Source organism: Corapipo altera, unplaced genomic scaffold, assembly GCF_003945725.1.
Source record: "Corapipo altera isolate COAL_440 unplaced genomic scaffold, ASM394572v1 61281, whole genome shotgun sequence".
NCBI classification, from domain to species: domain Eukaryota; kingdom Metazoa; phylum Chordata; class Aves; order Passeriformes; family Pipridae; genus Corapipo; species Corapipo altera.
In genome coordinates, this window is record NW_020884921.1 from 5,502,931 (window position 1) to 5,522,028 (window position 19,098).

The 19,098-nt window shown below is 33.8% G+C and overlaps 1 protein-coding gene across 2 annotated transcripts in view; it reads left to right on the forward strand.

Moving 5' to 3' along the window:
• The window catches only part of ADGRV1 (adhesion G protein-coupled receptor V1), a 271,306-nt gene that overhangs the window by 18,794 nt on the left and 233,414 nt on the right, over window positions 1-19,098 (forward strand). For both annotated transcript variants that reach the window (XM_027656816.1, XM_027656817.1), the window contains 8 exons: window positions 4,569-4,753; window positions 5,686-5,835; window positions 6,922-7,017; window positions 7,883-7,987; window positions 9,355-9,468; window positions 12,683-13,248; window positions 14,456-14,726; window positions 15,511-15,840. In XM_027656816.1, coding sequence (XP_027512617.1) covers window positions 4,569-4,753; window positions 5,686-5,835; window positions 6,922-7,017; window positions 7,883-7,987; window positions 9,355-9,468; window positions 12,683-13,248; window positions 14,456-14,726; window positions 15,511-15,840 — 1,817 coding nt within the window. The remainder of the gene's footprint in view (window positions 1-4,568; window positions 4,754-5,685; window positions 5,836-6,921; window positions 7,018-7,882; window positions 7,988-9,354; window positions 9,469-12,682; window positions 13,249-14,455; window positions 14,727-15,510; window positions 15,841-19,098) is intronic.

A 19,098-nucleotide genomic window follows, 5' to 3' on the forward strand; every position in this document is an offset into this window, starting at 1 on the left:
TGAGGCAAGGAAAAGCTCATAATTTCTCTCTTTAATTTAGGATCTTGACAATACAGAAAGGAGAAATTTAGTAAACCAAAGTTTATATAATCCCTGCTGCTTTCCTAGGTTATTCTCCAATACTGTTGTAAATGTCAATGGTTCTGAGAATGTCTAAAATAAAAATGCTGAAAATATGCAGGGTTCTAATAAGTTTCTATGACAGGTGCAAGAATGGCAATGACCTTGTGAAACTCCTTGCTCTATGCTGTTCCTGTGTACTACAGAGAATCTCCTCTACATATGAAAGAGCACATGTATCTCTTTCCCATTGTATTCAGCTGAAGATGCTGCTGGGCGCTGACATCTCTGCTGTGAATAGACTTCTCTCTGGCAACCATTGATAGCTGTAGCGCTGTACTCAATGCAGAGTACCAGGAATGCCAATTTTTTAGTGTTTTACTTGGCTGGGTGTTTGTAATCACTGGGAGTAGTTAGAGGACAGGCAGTGAAAAGTGCACTGGGCTTTACACTTTGCTCTTCTGTGTCTGTGGGCTCTAGGTATACACAGCGAGTTGTTTGATGAGAGGCAGTGATAATCGAGTTGTAGTTGCTGAGTAGGAGAGGTGCTGTTCTAGCGAACCGGCTCATTGCTTCTCCTGTAAACAGCAGTGACAAATGTGAGGTAGAGGATACTTAATCCCTTGTTCCATCTGCTTCTTTGTTAGTGAACTTCCCTTTATTTTGCCATTTTATATTTCCAGTCTGGCATTTTATACTCCTTTAAATTCAGATTTTTAATCTGGAGCAACCCTTTCATTTCCCTTCTTCATCTCTCCGTATTCCACTAGTCTAGAGGTTCCTCCATCCTTCAATGAAAACAGCCCGGAGGTCTTTTCATTCTTAAGTATTTTGATTTACTAAGCACAGAAGCCAGTGTAAAGACCTGCAGAAAAGACCACTCATTCTTTTTAAACTTTAAAAGCCTCATCTGAAATTTTGTTTTAGACACTAATTTGGAAAAGTAAGGTAATCCTGGTGATTCAGCAGTTACAAGAAACACCAGTTTCATAAATCTACCTTGGCTCCAGCTGACCAGCAGATTGAAATGGTATTCCTCATGTAAGATGCGACAGTATTGTGGAAATTGCTGTGTGGAATCAGTATATGCTTTCTTGAGTGCTATGCTAGGATTCTGTATTTTAGTGGAAAACAAAAATATACTTCAGAAAGTGCCATAAAACACAGACTAAAAGAAAAAGTTAGGGATCATGACTCAGAATTCTGAGTTAGATTTTTTTTAAACTTTTTTTTTTTTAATTATATGGTTGAAGAATGGAAGCATTAAAATGTCTAGTTTCTTATTTGGGAGATACTTTCTTTTGGTTTTGATGCCAGAAACTTTTATTATAAGCCTCTTAAAAACATTATCTAAGCCTCAGTGTGTAGGATTTTTTTAAACTACCACTACAGCTACTACTACAAATTATAATTTGAAATGACTCAAGTCAGAACATGGTAACAGAATAGTTATTCTGTTACATACTTTGAAGATGTATGATATTCTGTTCCTTGTTGTTATAAAAGCATTTCAATGATTTTGGCTCATTAATCTACTTTAACTAGAAAATCTTGGTATCCTGGATGAAGAGAATTGAACTCAATAATGTTTAGCTGAAACGGAGTACTTGATCACCAAATGCATAGTTTACCAAAATATAGCAGTGAACAAGGACTAGAGTTTCAGCTTAATTTTAAAAAAATTACAGTTAAAGTCACCAGTGGTATAATGGGGTGATGGAGGTGGGGAAGAGTCCTCTTGGAATCCCTGATCTTTAAAAGACTTTTGCTGAACTTCAATACAGTCAATTGTGTTTCCATATAAATTTATGTAGGAATTTAGTGTGCAAAGTGAGTTCATATTTAATAAAGTAAAACACTGAAAATATCTTTTCAGCATTTTCTAAGTCTTGATTTAGGTTTTTTTTGTTATATTATATCAATTTAAAAAAAATAATCATGATTTTCAAAGCTGAGTTTTTATAACCAGAGTAAAAACTACTTCTGGCAGGCTGTGCAAAGTAAATCTTAGTACAAATAGCATAACAAGGAGGAATACACACCAGCTAAATAATTGATGGTATGATTGTGAAACTTCTCTTGTTCCGCAGGAGTAATCCTATAGTTTTAGAATACTCTCTAGTAGAAGTAATAGAATTCAAGTAATTCTAAACTTTGTAATCTTGCCTTCAAGGATCATGTTTTCAGTATTACTTACTAGAAGCATGTACCGTGGGAAGATATTTGTGAAGTCTGTGACAAGGTAACAGCTGAAGCTAAAAGGTCAACAAATTCCTCAGTTTAGTGTGTATGATGCCTGCATCTGCAGACAGTGTAATTGTCCCAGAGTTTACAAAGGTTAGACAACTGTTCTCTTTCCAACTTGGATGTTTTATGTTTTTTCTTTTTTTATCAGAACAGTTCTACATAAAACCAGAAAAAAATTACCTTGCAAATTAACACATTTGGAAATGCTGATAATTTTAAATCATAAATCCCAGGGGATTAATGTATATATTTTTTCTTTACTTCCCACTGTAAGCTTTTTCTGCATTAGAATTACTAAGTAGATAGATATGTGACAATCAGACATTGTTCCTGTCAGTCTGTTACACACTGAATTCTCAGTAAGAGCCATGGATATCTTAAAGGACTGTGTTCATGGTAATAAAAGTTTATAGCAGTGTGAAGCTATGCAGCAAAATTATTTTACTGTGTGACATTTTTTCCAGAACTACTAGAACACTGTTCAAGTAGGTGATAAAATGGATAGTTGTTTTCATAGACAAATGGTTTTTACTGATTTTTTGCACTTACTTTGATTGTTTGCCTGTTCTATCTGTGAAGTTCAGGAGTTCTAGGTGAATTTATTATTACAAGTAGTTAAAATCAGCTAACTTTGTCAACCCACCAGTTCATTGCTTGTAGGAATTCTGAAAGACGTTGGTAGTTTTCTTGACTGTATTTCCAGCTTTAGTTAATACACCATGTATGTGAATAGTTTTTGTTAACTTACCTGAAAGCAGTTTATTTCAAGTCTTCACAACCTAAAATTTATCTTTGCACAGACAGAATTTGTTGTAAAATGAATCAAAGTCTTGAAGTCTTTCTGCAACTGTGTTGATTTTAGTGGTCTGAAGGCTATGTTATTCTCTGTTCAGTGCATGATTAAAGCTACTTGACTTCAAACATAAAACATTCAAACTGTGCTGGACCTCAAGTGTATTCTGATTTAAATTTGACATGCAACTTACAAAAATATATTTCAATGTACTCATGATGTTTGCTGATTCAGCGATGATTTATGACTAAATATTCATAACTGTCACTCATAAATAACGAGAACAAGTGCTTTACAAATGTGTCTCAAATGTTTGATATGCAAATTTTAATCTAACGTGTACACATTTTATACAGCTACCATTGACCAGATTTGTCTGGTAATCATAACCCTTGGAAGTATAATTTTAAGCAAAGTGATATTTTTTTTATATTTTTAATTACACAGATATTGTTTGTATATTTTGTACAGAAATTTTAAAAAGTAATATTATAAAATAGTGACCACAGATTAAAAGTAGTTGATGAAGGAACTAATTCGAGTTCAAACTGTAATGCGTTTTGGTGTTTAGAGCACAACTTTGCTCTCTTGGTTTGTTTCAAAACTACTTAGATCCTTATAACAGAAATCTGCTCCATCCAACATCCACGTTCTCAGTTCTGGTCAGCACTGTACAACAGAAGCCTCTACAGAACAATGCCAGACCCTCTTAAAAGTGCATCTTTCACTGATGACTTCACTGGGACTTCAAATTTCATTTTACATCATATAACTAGACTCTGGTGTAAGAGAAATGAACCACATTTGTTTTAAGTTGTCATATCCTAACAGAAAAGAAAACTAGACATTGTGGAGAAACAAATGAAAATAGAGGTCTGGCTGCACAAAAGTTGCAATAGCACTAAAATGTTCCACAGTGCTTCTCTGTGACAGGAAAACAGGAAAAGATCATGGGATAAGAGAAGTGTGAAAAGACTCTCAAGTATATATGAAAATGTGTAAGAATTTTTCATTGTCCAGAAGATGAGATGATAGCAAATTTCCAACCCTTCACACTTCCTGTCAATTCATGTGTGTTTCTAAAGACAATTTAGAGAGCAAAGAAAGTGGAAATAGAACTGTCAACCTTTAGGTTAGTTATTTGTTGATTGAAAATGAAAACAGTTGTGGTAAGGTCATTGTTTTTTTCTTAAAAGAAGTTAATTATTCCTTCACTTGAAAGAAGTTGATAAATACTGCCTAGAAAATCACTAGATGAAAATTGTAAAAATAGAATTAGATACAGATGATAATGACATTATCTGACTTTGTTATAGTGAAGACCTGTGTATGTTTTAATCTAATTTCTGAAACTCACAAGATAATCACAGAATTGTAAGAGTTCAGGGGGATCAACTGGATTGGTAAGGTCAACCATGAATGTTTTAAGTATTTCAGTCACAATTTTTTTTATTTTTTTTTTTAATAGGGATGCCCTCTGCTTCTTTATTAGTTTATTTGCTTTTAGCGTTACTCATCTATTTCACATCTGGAGAAACAGAAGTGAAGTTCAGTGGACAAACAGAATTTGTAGTCAATGAAACAAGTACAACTGTTATACGTGTTGTAATTGAGAGGACAGGGAAGCCTGCTAACATCACAGCAATTGTGTCGGTAAGGAACTATAGCAGTTATATTCTCAGTGACTATTGATATCTTTCTGAAGAGCTTTTTGGGAAGCGTGGACTCAGATGAAAACTGTGATGAAAAACTCAGATGTGAAAAGTAATTGCTGGTATGGCTAATGATAAGTGAAAGCCACAAAAATACCTTCCATACTTTATTTCCTCTTCTATGAACTTCTAATTTCACTGTTCTCAAATGAAGAATAGCCTTTTTCACAATGGTTCATTCAAACCTTTAGTACCTAAAAAGATGATTCGGGTGTGGCAGCCATACTGGTTCAGTTGCTTCTCTACATTTAGTCGCAACATTCAACTATAAACTTAATCTAGACCCTTTGCTGTTTTGACCTGACTGCCTTTGTAATCTCTCCTCTAACTACCTCATGTACAGTATTATCAGGGTAATTTTCTTCTGTTGATTGAGATGAATGGAGGACATAGAATACTTAATCTTGCCAATTTTGACAGTCAAATTTTTAATCTAAGTTGCATGCTTAGGCTCCTTCCAGTGCCAAGAGTGAGACTGGAAGGCAGAGGGCAGTTAAATCCTAAGGTAAGTTTAATTAATGTAGAGTATTATGAAGGTGTACAGATCTGTACTTTCTGTACAGGAATAGCTTTTCCATTAAAAACCATGTTCATATGATGCATTATTGCAAAAGATACCCAGTTGCAAGGAAAGAGTTCATAAATTGTTCTGAATAAAGTGTTGTTTTATTTCTACCCCTCCACCCTGTTTATTCAGCATGAATACAAGGGGTTATTATCTATATACTTTCTATCCAGAAATTGAACTATATGACAGCAGGGGAAATTGTGGGAGGAATTATGTGCAAAAAAGAGTGTATGAAATCTGTTCAAATGAGTCCAGAAGGTATTGGAGGAAGAAGAAAGTGACATTGGATCACATACTTATTGCAGATTGATGGAGAAAACACAGGAGACTTTTTTGACACATACGCAGCTGCATTTATACCCGATACAGAAACAAACCGAACAGTGTATATATCTGTCTGTGATGATGATCTTCCAGAGGCTGATGAGACATTCACATTTCACTTGACACTACCAGTGAGTCTCAGTTCTTCAATTTATCTGTTCCCCAGAAAACAGTGAGTAAACTGACATAAATGAATGGCATTTAGATTATATAGATTTCAGTGTAGTCCTACTGCTTGTGAGCATTAACAGGTAAAAACTAAAATCTGGAATCCAACCAGGACGGTGCTTACTGCCCCTTAGGTTTGCCATTCCTGTGATTGTCTCTGTGTGATATTACTGTGCTGTATAGACAGAGCCTGATGCTTGAGGAGCGCTGTATTCAGCTGTGGACATTTGAAGGTGCACACGATTGCAGAAGAGTTAGATTCCTGTTTTGCTGCATAGACTGTGCCTGGAGGAGAGGGTGGGAGTAGCAGAAGAAAGAGGATGGCTTTCAGTCCTCCAGAAGCAGAAATTCGATAAGGCTTACCTAAAACCAACCAAACAATTTTATAAATACTTGCCAATGTATTTCTTCATATTGTTCTGTCTCACAGGATTTATGCTACAAGAAATGGGTCCATATTGACATTTTTTTAGCTAACAGATCATGATTAAGTAAGATATCAGTTCAGTAAAGATAAATTCTGTATTTCATTGCCAATTATTACACATCTCAGGGTGTTTGCAGTGAATATAAAAATGCATATTTTCCCTTCCTTCTTTGATTTGTAAATGTAGCTCAGTTTTACAATGCTGTAAAGACTTGCATCTTGTAGCTGATATCCCAGTATATCCTTTAGATGGTATCCCAGTATAATAGCTTCAAAGTTTGTTTTATACAAACGTTAGGGAAAAAAGAACAACTTTGGAATTCCTGGCAGTGCTAGATGCTTCATACCTGGTTTCCTATTGCTATGATGTCTTTAATAGTTGTCAAACTATCTTTAATCATTTGCAAAGTTTGTGTCAAACCATTTGTTGTTGACTGTATAGAGTGTATTTCCTCAGTGAGTAGGAATTATTTTGGTACATTGTACTGCTTTAAATAATTTTCTTTGTAATATGTGTAATAAAAGATGTACATTTTTTATAGACTAATATTTACACTTAAAAGTCAAATAAAAATATTTATTTTCCCACATATTTATTATGTTATTTTGTTTTTAATTTTAGAAACCATCTGCAGGGATAAAGCTTGGCTCACCCAGATCTGTCACTGTAACAATCTTATCAAATGACAATGCCTTTGGAATAATTTCTTTTAACATGGTATGGCTTTTTATATGGTATATGTAAAAATCTTAGAAAACATAAAGGTGAAATTGTCAAATATGCTGGTTAGTTATTCACCTGAATCCGTTGAAAACTGATTATGTGTTTCATCTCTGAAAACAACTCTAGAGATAATTCATATGTATGTATGTGATTGATACATATATACAGCTTTAATATTTCTATATGCTTTTAGGTGTTGAGATGTTGCCTGAGATCCTCACACTTAGATGAATATCTATGTTGCTTATCTAAATATAAAACTGTAAAGAATTGTTCAGTTCCAGTACCCCTCATCTATAAGTCAAGATCTAAATACAGTGTGGAAGAAGTATGCTTTATTACCAGCATTATGGCAATATAATTTGTAGAAGACTTCCCTGAAAAAAATCTTAATATGAGAAATTTTTAACTCCACAGTACTAAGCCATGCTACTCCCTGAATTGCTATAATTCTTTTAAATTTTTCAACTACAACAGTTCAAGACAGAATCCATTATCTGGTTATCTAATAAATGAATTTTTAATGGAGAAAACCTATTTTTAACAGGATTAGGAGCTCTTATAAATACTAGTGCTCATATGCACTAGGGTATATTAACTATGTTAATTTACTAAGAAAACACAAACAGGAAAACCCACTTCTACATGGATAAGATGATAATTTTTTTTATCTGAAATCTTTCAAGCTTTATATTAGCTGAACTAATTGGTTGCTAGGAAATGTATGCCAACAGTGGACTGGTTTGCAGATTGGATTAACTTGTCTGTGGGATTTTGCTATTTCTATGGTAACAGTTTCTTCCTTCTGCTGTGATATTTGATCTGTGCCTGATGGCCTGTCCCTTTTCTTCCTCATTAGTCTGCCTTAATCACAGTGAATGAGCCCAAGGGCAGAAATGAATTTGTGCCTCTCACTCTAATTAGGGAGAGAGGAACCTACGGGACAGTCATTGTAACTTTTGAGGTGAGTTCATCATTGTAACTTTTGAGGTGAGTTCATCAAAAAGGATTCATACCTTTGTTGAATGAAACTGTGAGGCTGTAATTTATCAAAGTGTTTATAAAGTGAAAGGTGGACAAAATACCCGTGCCTACAATTGTTAATTCTATTTCATAAAATGGATACTACCTTTCAAATGGAAAATATTGCAATTATCTGACTGCTTAATTTGAGGAAAAATTAGGATATATTAGAGAAAATTGGAGTATTCTCTGTCATTTAGGAAGGTATCTGAAGCAGCATTAGTTAGTATTGTTAAAAACCAATGAGTATTAAGTGTGTAAGAAATTTCTTGTTTATTTCTTCAAAATCTATCTGTATTTTCAAATAAATGACTGAGTCTTTAATGCTTGTGCCAAGTTCAAATATGTAAGTTCAAAAAAGAGTTCAGTATTTAGTGAAATTCCGTATCTCTAAGACTGCAGTTTGAATTTCCAGAAACTTCTACCTTTCCAAATAATTACTTGAATATTTAGGCCATGATTACTTCATTTGAATGGGTTATAGTTATTGCCTTTATTGTGGGAGGGGTTGATTTTTTGGGAGTGGGGTGGGAAATTTTTTTATCTAGCTCTGATTCTATTACATTTTTTAAAATGAAAGTTAATTTTTTCATATGGAAGTTTCTGTATAGGTTGTCTGGTCTTATACTTCATCAAAGGTTTAATGTAGGTATGTCAAAATCTCAAAAGATTTGAACACGGCGTTATTGCATATTAAATACAATATGTATAGATAATGTACAGAATGAGATTCTCTCTATAGTTTATTGCAGTTCTGCTTGTTTTAACATTCAGTAAATTTTGCTATCTGCACAATTAATCAGGTTCATCTCAGAATGCAGTTTATATACATATGTTGAAAATAATTTGCAAGATGTACTATTTCTTTTTAGGTTTCAATATTAATTGTAATTTTCTTAGTCACGAGTCAAGATAGAAGGGTCACAAAGCCAGTAACTGCTATTATTCTGCCTTGGAACTGATTAGGAAATGTTAGTGATTTAAATGAAAAGATAATTACTATCCTTTCTGTTATTTAAAAGAGTTAGTTAATGCATCAAAAGGGACCGAAGAGTCCTCATAAGCCTGTATGGAAGTAATTGTCTTCCTCTTTTTTTACCAATACTTAATTTCTTCAGAGTGGTTACTCTGAGTAACTCCATCTGCCAAAAAGAGCAGATTTTCACAACTGAATGTGTGTGCCTGTGATCAGGATATGATTGAATAAATAGTCATTTGTTATGCGTGTCACATACTGTATAATGACTATTGTGCCACATTTTTATGCATGTTTTATGTATTTTTATCATAAAAATCAACTATTTGCAGATCGAAGATGGACCAAACTCAGCTGAAGAAGACTTAGGTCCAGCCAGAGGGAACATTACGTTTGTGCCTGGGAGATCAGTGTTGATTTATAATTTAACAGTGCTTGATGATCAGGTAAGAACAAGCTGACTTTGGTTTTGGTTTGGGTATATGGAAAGTTAACTGCTGTTCAGGAGACACTTTGAATTAAATTACAAAAATTTAAACAGGCTTTAAACAGAGATAGAAGTGCCTCTGCTTCATAAAGTTGTTAAGTTTTGTTTCAATGGGCTATTATTTAATCATTTTATTTTTTTAGTGCTACCTCTGTAGTTACCATCAGTGAATAGTTTCTGAACATACCCTGACTGCTCTGATTAGACCTGTTAGGGGCTACACACTAAATCTATAAATAATGAGGAAAGCATTTTACTTTTTATTCAGATGGAATACTCAGGTCCTTGCGTGGCCAAGGATGGCGTTCTTGAACTAGATGCTGGTTTATGTATTAGACTGACCTTTCTATATTTAACTTTTCTGTGTTTCTTTTAAATGTTCTCTCTTTTTCCCTAATTATCTGCCTTGCGAATTCAGACTAGATTTGCAGAATGAACTTGGGTTGTCCTTTTTGTCTTTATCATTTGTTTAGGCAAAAGGAACCTAATCATAACATTGCTTACATGATGCATTTTGATTATGTCCTCAGTGATGCCTGTGTAGCTCCTCTGCCTTTGGTCAACAGTGGATAAAAATGCAGTTTATTCTTTGTTAACTTGATTGCTCTCACTTCTGTGAAGAGCAGACATGTTATGTTTGCCACTAAAGAAAGAATAAAGCACACAAAATTTGGAGGGAAAGGATAGATTAAAAAAATTGTGTGTTTTTTATCTAGATGTGTTTCAAGGCAGAAACATACTTTAAAAAATACCAAAAGCAGATAACATTCCTAAAAGAAAAGGGAGTCTTGTGGAGAACATGAAAACTAAGTGATAATTAAAAATTTTCAGGTTTTAAATTGGTCTTTGAGAAGAATCTGTGTATATGTTGTGAGCCTTTCTTGCTATTTCAAGTAAACTAAACATAGTCTTCTAGTTTTTCATTTGTGTTTTTCATTTTCTGACAGTTTTCTGTTTTGTTTTTTTTTTAAAATTTATAATGAGTTTGAGAAGGAAATATAGGCACCAAAATAAGTGAACATGATACAGAACAACTTAGTAAGGAAATTCACTAGAAAAATTGTGTAGGAAAAATGTGCCTGTCACAAAAGAGAGTGACTTTAAAGCAATTTTTTACATACTTCTGTTAATTATAAAAAACAGTTTCCCATGTCTATACCGATACTAATATTAAGAGACTGTGCCAGACTGCTATGTAGAAACTTCTCTTTCAGATTGGATGTAGTATTTCTGTAACTTATACGCAGAAAAAATTTTTATTTTTCCTCCAAGAAGTACTCTTAACATTCTTTTCCTCAGAGTTTGATCTGTACAACTGTGGCTGGTCCACTCACTGAGAGTCTTCCACAGATACACAGGAAAGGTTAATTCTGTGTAAAAATCCTTTATTGATGATGATGATGGAATGCACAAGAATTCAGTGTTACTCTCAGAGCTTAATTTGAGCTGTTAGGATCAAAGTTAAGAAAACCAATGAAACAGCTATTGTTCTGAATTATGTAGCCCTTTTCCTACAGAAAGTAGGGGACTGCAGATCTGATCTCTACAGTACTACGTTTATTATTGTATTTATTTCCTTCTTAGTGAGGGATAATGGAAACTTTGTTAACAGAAAATTAAAGAGGCAAGAAAGCACTGAAAATCCTTTATGTTTTTGTCTCTGAAGTCTGACTGGATTTTTAATGGTCAGTCATGACACCATTAAAAACTCTAGCATGTCCCACTTATAAGAGATACTAAGATGTAAACTACAACTAAAGTTATGGATACATTTTGACTCTTTTAAGTGTATATTTTTGTGGTGCCAGATGGCATATTAATTAGTGAACTAAATGAAACACAAATTAGCATTTATTCTAATGAGGTAAACCGAGCATGTGGTATCTCAGTATAGGATGGACGTGGCTGAGAACATCCAGATCTCACATTGACAACAAAATCCTGCATCGGTTGACAGCATTATGGAAGTTTCAATGCCACAAGCCAAACAAGGATATCGTGCCCACTTTCCTAGTCCTAGAAAAGGATCTGAGGGTGGCCAATAAACAAATGAGTGTTAAAGAGAAAGAAATATTGCACAGCAGGATTTTCAGAACCTTTTTTGCTCAGTAAACAGAAGTGCATGAAAAGGGTTGGTCAACTTTATAGCAGACCATTAGCAAAAAAAATGTAATTTTGTCCTAGAATTCATCTCAGAAGCAAATGCTAATGGTTTCCAGTAGTCCACAGTAAGGATGAGATACCAAAGATCATAAATAATTTTTTAAAATTTACTTTTTACCTATATGTATTAATAAAATAATCATATTTTTTCAGCTTCATAGGTTTAGCAAATCAGGATTTGGTAGATAAAATATAGAATCATAGAATCATATAATATGTCAAGTTGGAAGGGACCCATCTGAATATTGAGTCCAACTCCGGCGTTTGCATAGAACACCCCAAGAATCACACCATGTGCCTCCATATGTATATTTATATAGTAATATAAAGCAAAAATATAATTCTTAATTCTGTAATTTGTGGGTTTTTAAGCCATTCTTTATTATCTACTGCATCAGATACCAAAGTTGTTTTGTAGAAATGCCAAAATCTAAATCATTGCTAAGCACAAAAAAATACTTTTCTCAGATCTGTGATGGACATTTTCTCTGTGACTGTAGGTTTGTCTGAACATAAGATGTGTTCCTTTTCGAGTTGTATAGAGACGGATGGGCCAAGGTAGCTCCTATCCATAAGTTTTTCATGTATTCTCTCAGGCACAAATAGAGGTAGATCAATATCAACATCCAAAAAAAATTATGTAAATCTAATTTTGTTTCCAAATAGAGGTGGCTTCCAAAAGTGGCAAGTGGTGTCCAGATACTCTCAAGCATTAAAGATCCAGATTTTTCTGATTCTTCGCTAATTTTTGTCTTTTTGTTAAACTTCCCCCTTTTTCATAGTCAGAGCTCAGAAGTGTGTTTTAAGAAAATAGAGACATTCAATGTTGAGAAGGAATTTTTAGCAAAAATTAAAAGCAGGACTTCTCTTCTGCTTGTTTTAATATGAAATGAACTTTCTCAAGTTTGTATCATTTTTCTGCAAAATACATAAATTGTATTTCTCAGTATGAATGTTCTGCATATATTTGAAATGTGACTTACACCCAGTTGCTAATATTATTTTTCCAGATACCTGAAAATGATGAAATCTTTGTTGTTCGTCTGAAGAGTGTGGAGGGAGGGGCTGAAATCAACAACACAAAAAATTCCGTTTGGATTAATATTAAGAAAAATGACAGTCCCGTGCGTTTTGTTCAGAGTGCTTATATGGTGCCTGAGGAAGATGATGTGGTAACAGTGCAAGTGGTTCGTGGTAAGGATGTCAGTGGAAAGTTAATTGGACCTGATGAAGATGAAGTCTCTGTCAGTTATGCCATTTTAACTGGGGATTCAACAGCACATGCACAGCTTAACGTAGACTTCCTAGATCTACAGCCAAATACAACTCTTGTTTTCCCACCTCTAGTTCATGAAATGTATTTAAAATTTAAAATCCTTGATGATGCCATACCAGAAATTGCCGAGACCTTTCAGATTATGCTTCTTGAGGACACTTTGCAGGGAGATGCTGTTTTGATTTATCCGTCTGTTGTTCATGTCACTATCCAACCGAATGATAAACCTTACGGAGTGCTATCAATCAACAGTGTTCTGCTAGCTCACCCTGTTACCATTGATGAAGACCAAATTTCAAGGTACTAAAATCTAGTATCTAGTCAGTTTAAGAGATTTGTTTGGCATTGTTAAGCATCCTTAGGATATCATTAAAAGTAATTATAAAATCACTGTAAAAATATAATGTAGAAATTACTCAGTGTGTTGTTGTTATTATCAACTTTATCTACAAAGAGTTCAAGGAAGTGGGAATGTCTAATTATGCAGGAAGTATTTTAATATTTATAAACTGTATGTAAATAAATCATAACTATTCAATCACTTCATATGAATAGTGAAAAACCCTTAATCTAAAGGCAGGATCAGTTGTGATGCTGCTACACACCAGTTTAGTGGGAAATAGATTTCTGTCTTCTTCCTTGGTAAACTTTTGTATTTACTATCTATAAAACCAGTCTCTGGTTAAAGAAATTGGGTATATTTCATGAGTGTCTCCCTTGATGCTTACTTTAAATTAAAAAGTAATTTAAATATGTGTAATTTTACAGAGGGATTAAAATCAAAGTCCTGTACAGATTTTATAGGCAGGAATGATACACAATATTGACAATCACAATAAAAATGTCCACTGCTAGTTACTGATAGTAGTTCATCCCCAAAGAAACTGATAATGCCTCCAACTATCATACTATGAACAATTTTGGAAGAATATTTTATGTTATGTAGAGCCCAGCACTTAAGTATTCATCTTTCCTTCTTATACACAGTAAAGAAATAAATCTTACTTTCTAAATTTTTGTAAGTCAAGATTCTCAGACTTTTTGTTGTAGTCATATGCTCATCAGATGCAGGCAACCTGACATTTCCAATATCATAAATATCAATAACTGAATATATTTTCAGTACAGAGGCAAATAGTTCATTCAAAATCTTTATTTAAATGTTCATGCTTAACAAATGATGTGGCAAGGTAATAGACAAAGTTTTCTGAAATTTCACTTTCATTTCTCAAGGCAAATGTAAAATGTGTCCAGTCTCCACTTCTTAGTATCTTTCTTGCTGTAAACAAAATGGGTCTAACAAATATCTTTAGTGACATTACAAAGAGCTTGTGAATAAACACTGAGTCTTACATGTGTGTTATAATTTCACAAACTGTAAGCCCTGAGTCAAATGTCTGTTGAAACCACTTAGATCAGTGTAAATATTTTAGGGAATCAATAGCCAGGAAGCCAGTGTTAAGTATGATTTTATGCAGTGGGTCTTTGTTTTCATTCAAAACCACAGGTTTGAAGGGATCACAATCGTAAGAAATGGTGGAACACATGGAAATGTTTCTGTTTCCTGGGTTATAATCCGAAATAGCAGTGATCCCTCACCTGTGACTGCAGACCTTCTTCCAGAGGCTGGGGAAATAAGTTTTGATCAAGGACAGATGCTAGTGACACTTTTTCTGGACATTATTAATGATGATATACCAGAAGAGGCAGAACCCTACCTACTGAAACTCTTACCTCATACAATACAGGGAGGTGCAGAAGTCAGTGAGCCATCTGAGGTAAGTTTGCTTTTAAAATTCTTTTGGAGAAGGTAATAATGGATAACAAAGACTTTAACAGTTTTAATAATATTGGTTGATTGGCTGAACTGGTGAAAGGATTTAGTCTTGAACAGAAATCAAACAAATTAATCCTTAATATGATCTTATTGTATATCTAAAGTATTTGACTTACATAATGTCAGACCTTTTTACTGTGGTAACATTCAGTTTAGATTATTCCCAGCATGCACAGCATTGCATAAATGCTGTCTCAAGTGACTGCTTCTAAGATAACACAAGAAGGTTATTTTCATTTGCTCATTTGCTGTCTTAATGATTACTGAAATGTTGTACAGAGTAAGAAGTTAAAGGGAAGGGGTTGGTGATTAAGACTGTAGCCTCTGAACTGTTAAATAAAGGGTGGCTAGCATTGCGAACAGTTCTGTGACTTGAGTCCCTGCTTTGTCTTCTTAAAAAAAATATTTGGAATCAGCTTGGTGAATAAAATGAATTTTTTGACAATCTGAAACATTTTTAAATTACTCACTTTGTCTACTGAACCAAAAAATCAGTTTTTCAGAGCTCATTCTGGCACATGGATGATACATAGTGGGAAAGTTGCCACTGTCAATGCTGTGTACAAAGAATGCTTTGGGACTGTCAATCTAATTTCTCTTTTGAGTACCAGTTCACTAAGGAAAAAAGTGTGTGGTGACAGTCAGGACATGCTTTCATGAATGCATGAAACTATGATATAGAGTAATGCAGCATAGAGTAAGTGATGCCATTTTCTGCTTTGCAGCTTCTGTTTTACATTCAGGACAGTGATGATGTTTATGGCCTAATAAAATTCTATCCTTTGGAGAATCAGAAGATTGAAAGTAATCCAATGGGACGGTTTCTATCCTTGAGTTTTGCAAGGGAAGGAGGAACATTTGGAGATGTGCAGTTGGTTTATACTGCACTGTATATTCCAGCCGGAGCTCTGGATCCTGAGAGAGCGAAAGGTGGCATTCTAAATATTTCTAAAAGAAGCATTCTCATCTTTCCAGAAGGAAAAACACAAAATACTATAAATATATCAATAAGAAATGATGCATTTCTTCAGAACGGAGCTCATTTCCTCATACAGGTATCTCAGTTGTATTTGGGGATTTTTTTTAGCCTGTGTAGTATAAAGGATATAATTTAGTAGTGACTGCTTCCCTTTAAATTTAATTAAAATGGTCCTGCCTGTTGGAAAACAAAAAAGGAAATGCAAAAGTGGTTAGCTCTGTAGCCAAGAAAACTTTCTTCTTTAGAGACAGCTTCCATAAATCTGCCATAAAGAGCTTTATTCTTAATCGTTATTTACTAATTACACCATTTAAAAAAACAGACTGTTGTAATAGGATTCAGGTATTACTCATGAAATTTAACAAAATTTTGCAGAGGTTAGTTACCTTTTCTGGTATGTTATTTTGTCAACCCCTTTGCTTTCGTAACCAAATTAAAGCTCCTGAGTTAGAGAATCATGACAAATTTTAGGAAACACAAACAAGTAAATAAAAACTCAAATTAGTCAAACATATATTTAATTTATATGCAAATTGGATCAGAAAATTTGAAAATTATTTTTTGCAGTTCCCTCTGTATGTGCCCTTCTGATTTTTTCTTTTTTTTTTTTTTTTCTGTCTAAATTTGTAAGAAGGGAGCTTCTGTCATTGCTCATAAGATTGTCTGGAAAAATTCACTAAAACTATGCCTTTGAAAGAAAACTGGATTTTCTGCAAAAATACTTAAAGAAATAATTTCCATTTTCTAATTAATTTTTTCATTTTTCATTGGAGAAAGCCAAATTTTCTTACTCGATAGCAAGTTACTGTTCAGATATACTTCTGTGAGAGATCCTGGGCATTGTAATCAGTAATTGTTATACTATTTTCTCATCTGCAGTTAAGACTACACCATTATCTCTACTTCCTCTGATTAACTATTGCCACTCTGGTCATCTGAGATCATAAACCCAGGGAGCGATCTTGATACACAGACAAAGGGATGACTTGGTGCATCCAAAGCCCAAATCTCAGAGTAATTTCTTAGTTCTTTTTGATCCTTTCATTTTAAGTCATGTGTCTTTAAAATTTTCAAGTAGAGATGTTGATGTTAAATCATAAATGTAAAATTTGTAGATTTTGTCTTTAATTCATAGTCTACCAGAGCTATTTTAATTACTTCTGGAGTCTTGAAAATATTTTTTCCCTCTACCTTTTCACCTGTACATTCTCTTAAACAAAAAAAAAAAAAAAAAAAGAGAAAAAAAATATCGTCAGAATTATATTACTGTTTTACTAGCACACACTGTTTTTACATTCACAGTTAGACAGGGAATTGTGTTCTGAAATATTAGAATAATTTTATATATTTTACCATCTGCATGAGATCTGAAAGATCTGTAGAAGAATTGAATGACTAATTCCAAGACCTTTTTAGACGATAGATTAGAAATAGCATTTCAATGTGGACTATGGACAAGACATACATGTGACAAGTATTTCAGAATGTAGGCACTTGGCCTGGCTTTCTGAACTGCAGATTCCAGGGAAATGGGGGGTGGATGTTCTGTACTTTCTCCGTGAACCATAAAAATCTTTTTATTTGCATAAACTACATCAGAGGCAACTTTCAGCACAAATAATTAATTTAGAGAAGGAACTAAAATACCCTTATTTATCACTATGACAGTCATTCTACATTGTGAATAAATAATAATCTGAGCGAACCTTTTTAGAATGAGAAAACTACAGAGTCTGTACTAAGTCCAATAAAGTATCAGCTCAGGAATCAGGGGAGGAGGGGCAGAGAAAGAAATGAAGCTTCAACACAGCTAGAGAATGGAGAGAGGAAATACAAAAGTGAGATTAACATTCTTCAGTGACATCTTCAGTTAAATAACCTATTGTTGTTTGACATGCATACTGCTTCTGGTGTGGACAGAAAGATTAATTTAATAAACTACTTGGCATTATTCAATTCACAATCCATTCTACTTTCCTCATGAGCTGATTTACTTTAAGAGGAAACACTGAATTTTAAAAAATCATCTATACTTAATTAATTATTAATTTAATCTCCAAGTTAGTGTCCAAAATCAGAAGCACTTAACAAAGGGAATTCTTTCAGCTCTATAGTATTTCAGAAACTTTTCTGAGCTAACAGTGGTCCATCTGCATGCTGTTATTGTGCAATCAGGGCCTACTGATCTAAGAAAGCTTCGAAAACAAGCGAAACAAACAGTCCCACCCTCTGTTCCTCAGACTCCCAATAACTGGCTTGTATGGTTGAGAATCAGTTGCTGAATACAGTATTTATAACACAGTTTCCATCTATCATCAAATAAACTGTGCATAAATATTTTTGACTGTTACTTAAGCAACAGTAGTACAAAGTGTGATACAGCCCAAATTTTAAGAATCAAAAGGCTTTAAAACTCATGAGTTGAATTGGTGATTCATGATCCCTGTATGGATTTAAATAAGGACACTTCCCTCTCCTCTACTAAAACCTATGTGATAGCATCTGATAACTCCAGGCAAAAGCATTCTAGTGGGAGTTAAAAGTTGGTTGTCATTGGTCGTTCGTGCACCAGTTAAATGTTTATAAATCAGCTGTGGAAACATTTATTGTTATGATGTATGTAGACAGAATCTCCTGTTGGTATAAATTATATTTGAAAGAAATACTAAAAAAGGAAGATTCTGCTTTCCTTGCCATGTCAGTGCTGCTGATGGGCTTGGTGAATGGTATTTTCTATTCAAAGAAAGAATAAACGTTTTTCTATTTCTTCTTAGCATAAATAAATCATAAAAAATGCAGTAATACAAGAGGAGGATATGGTTTTGAAATTCTGTACTGATTTTCAATTCTGAATTGAAATTTTAGCCTATTAGTTATTGTAAACAGAGAAATTCTTAAAGCTGTATGAAAGAGGAAAGACTGAATCATTCTTTGGCTTCCTCAGAAGATATAAGTTATTATGATGTCAGTAACTTCAGCAGATACTTATCAATGCGTGGCAAAAAATTGAAGTTAGAACAACTGTTTGGGCACTTGTCAGATCAATTCATAAGCCTAGTAATAAATTGCCCAAACTAGAAAGTTCATTATCCCTCTACATACATTTAGTTGTGTACATAGATGTAATTTGTCTGAGACATATACCATTCTGCTGAAAAAGCTGAATATCATCCACTTCATTTCTTGCACATCTACTTACACATTTTGTGACAATGTTGCCAATAAGAGAAATTTATTCTGGAGATGTTTTGTTCCTTACAATTGAAATTTATTCCAAAATGTCAGAATAGTTCTGACTTGGTACTAAGGCTTCTTATTTCTCAAGTTTTTCATA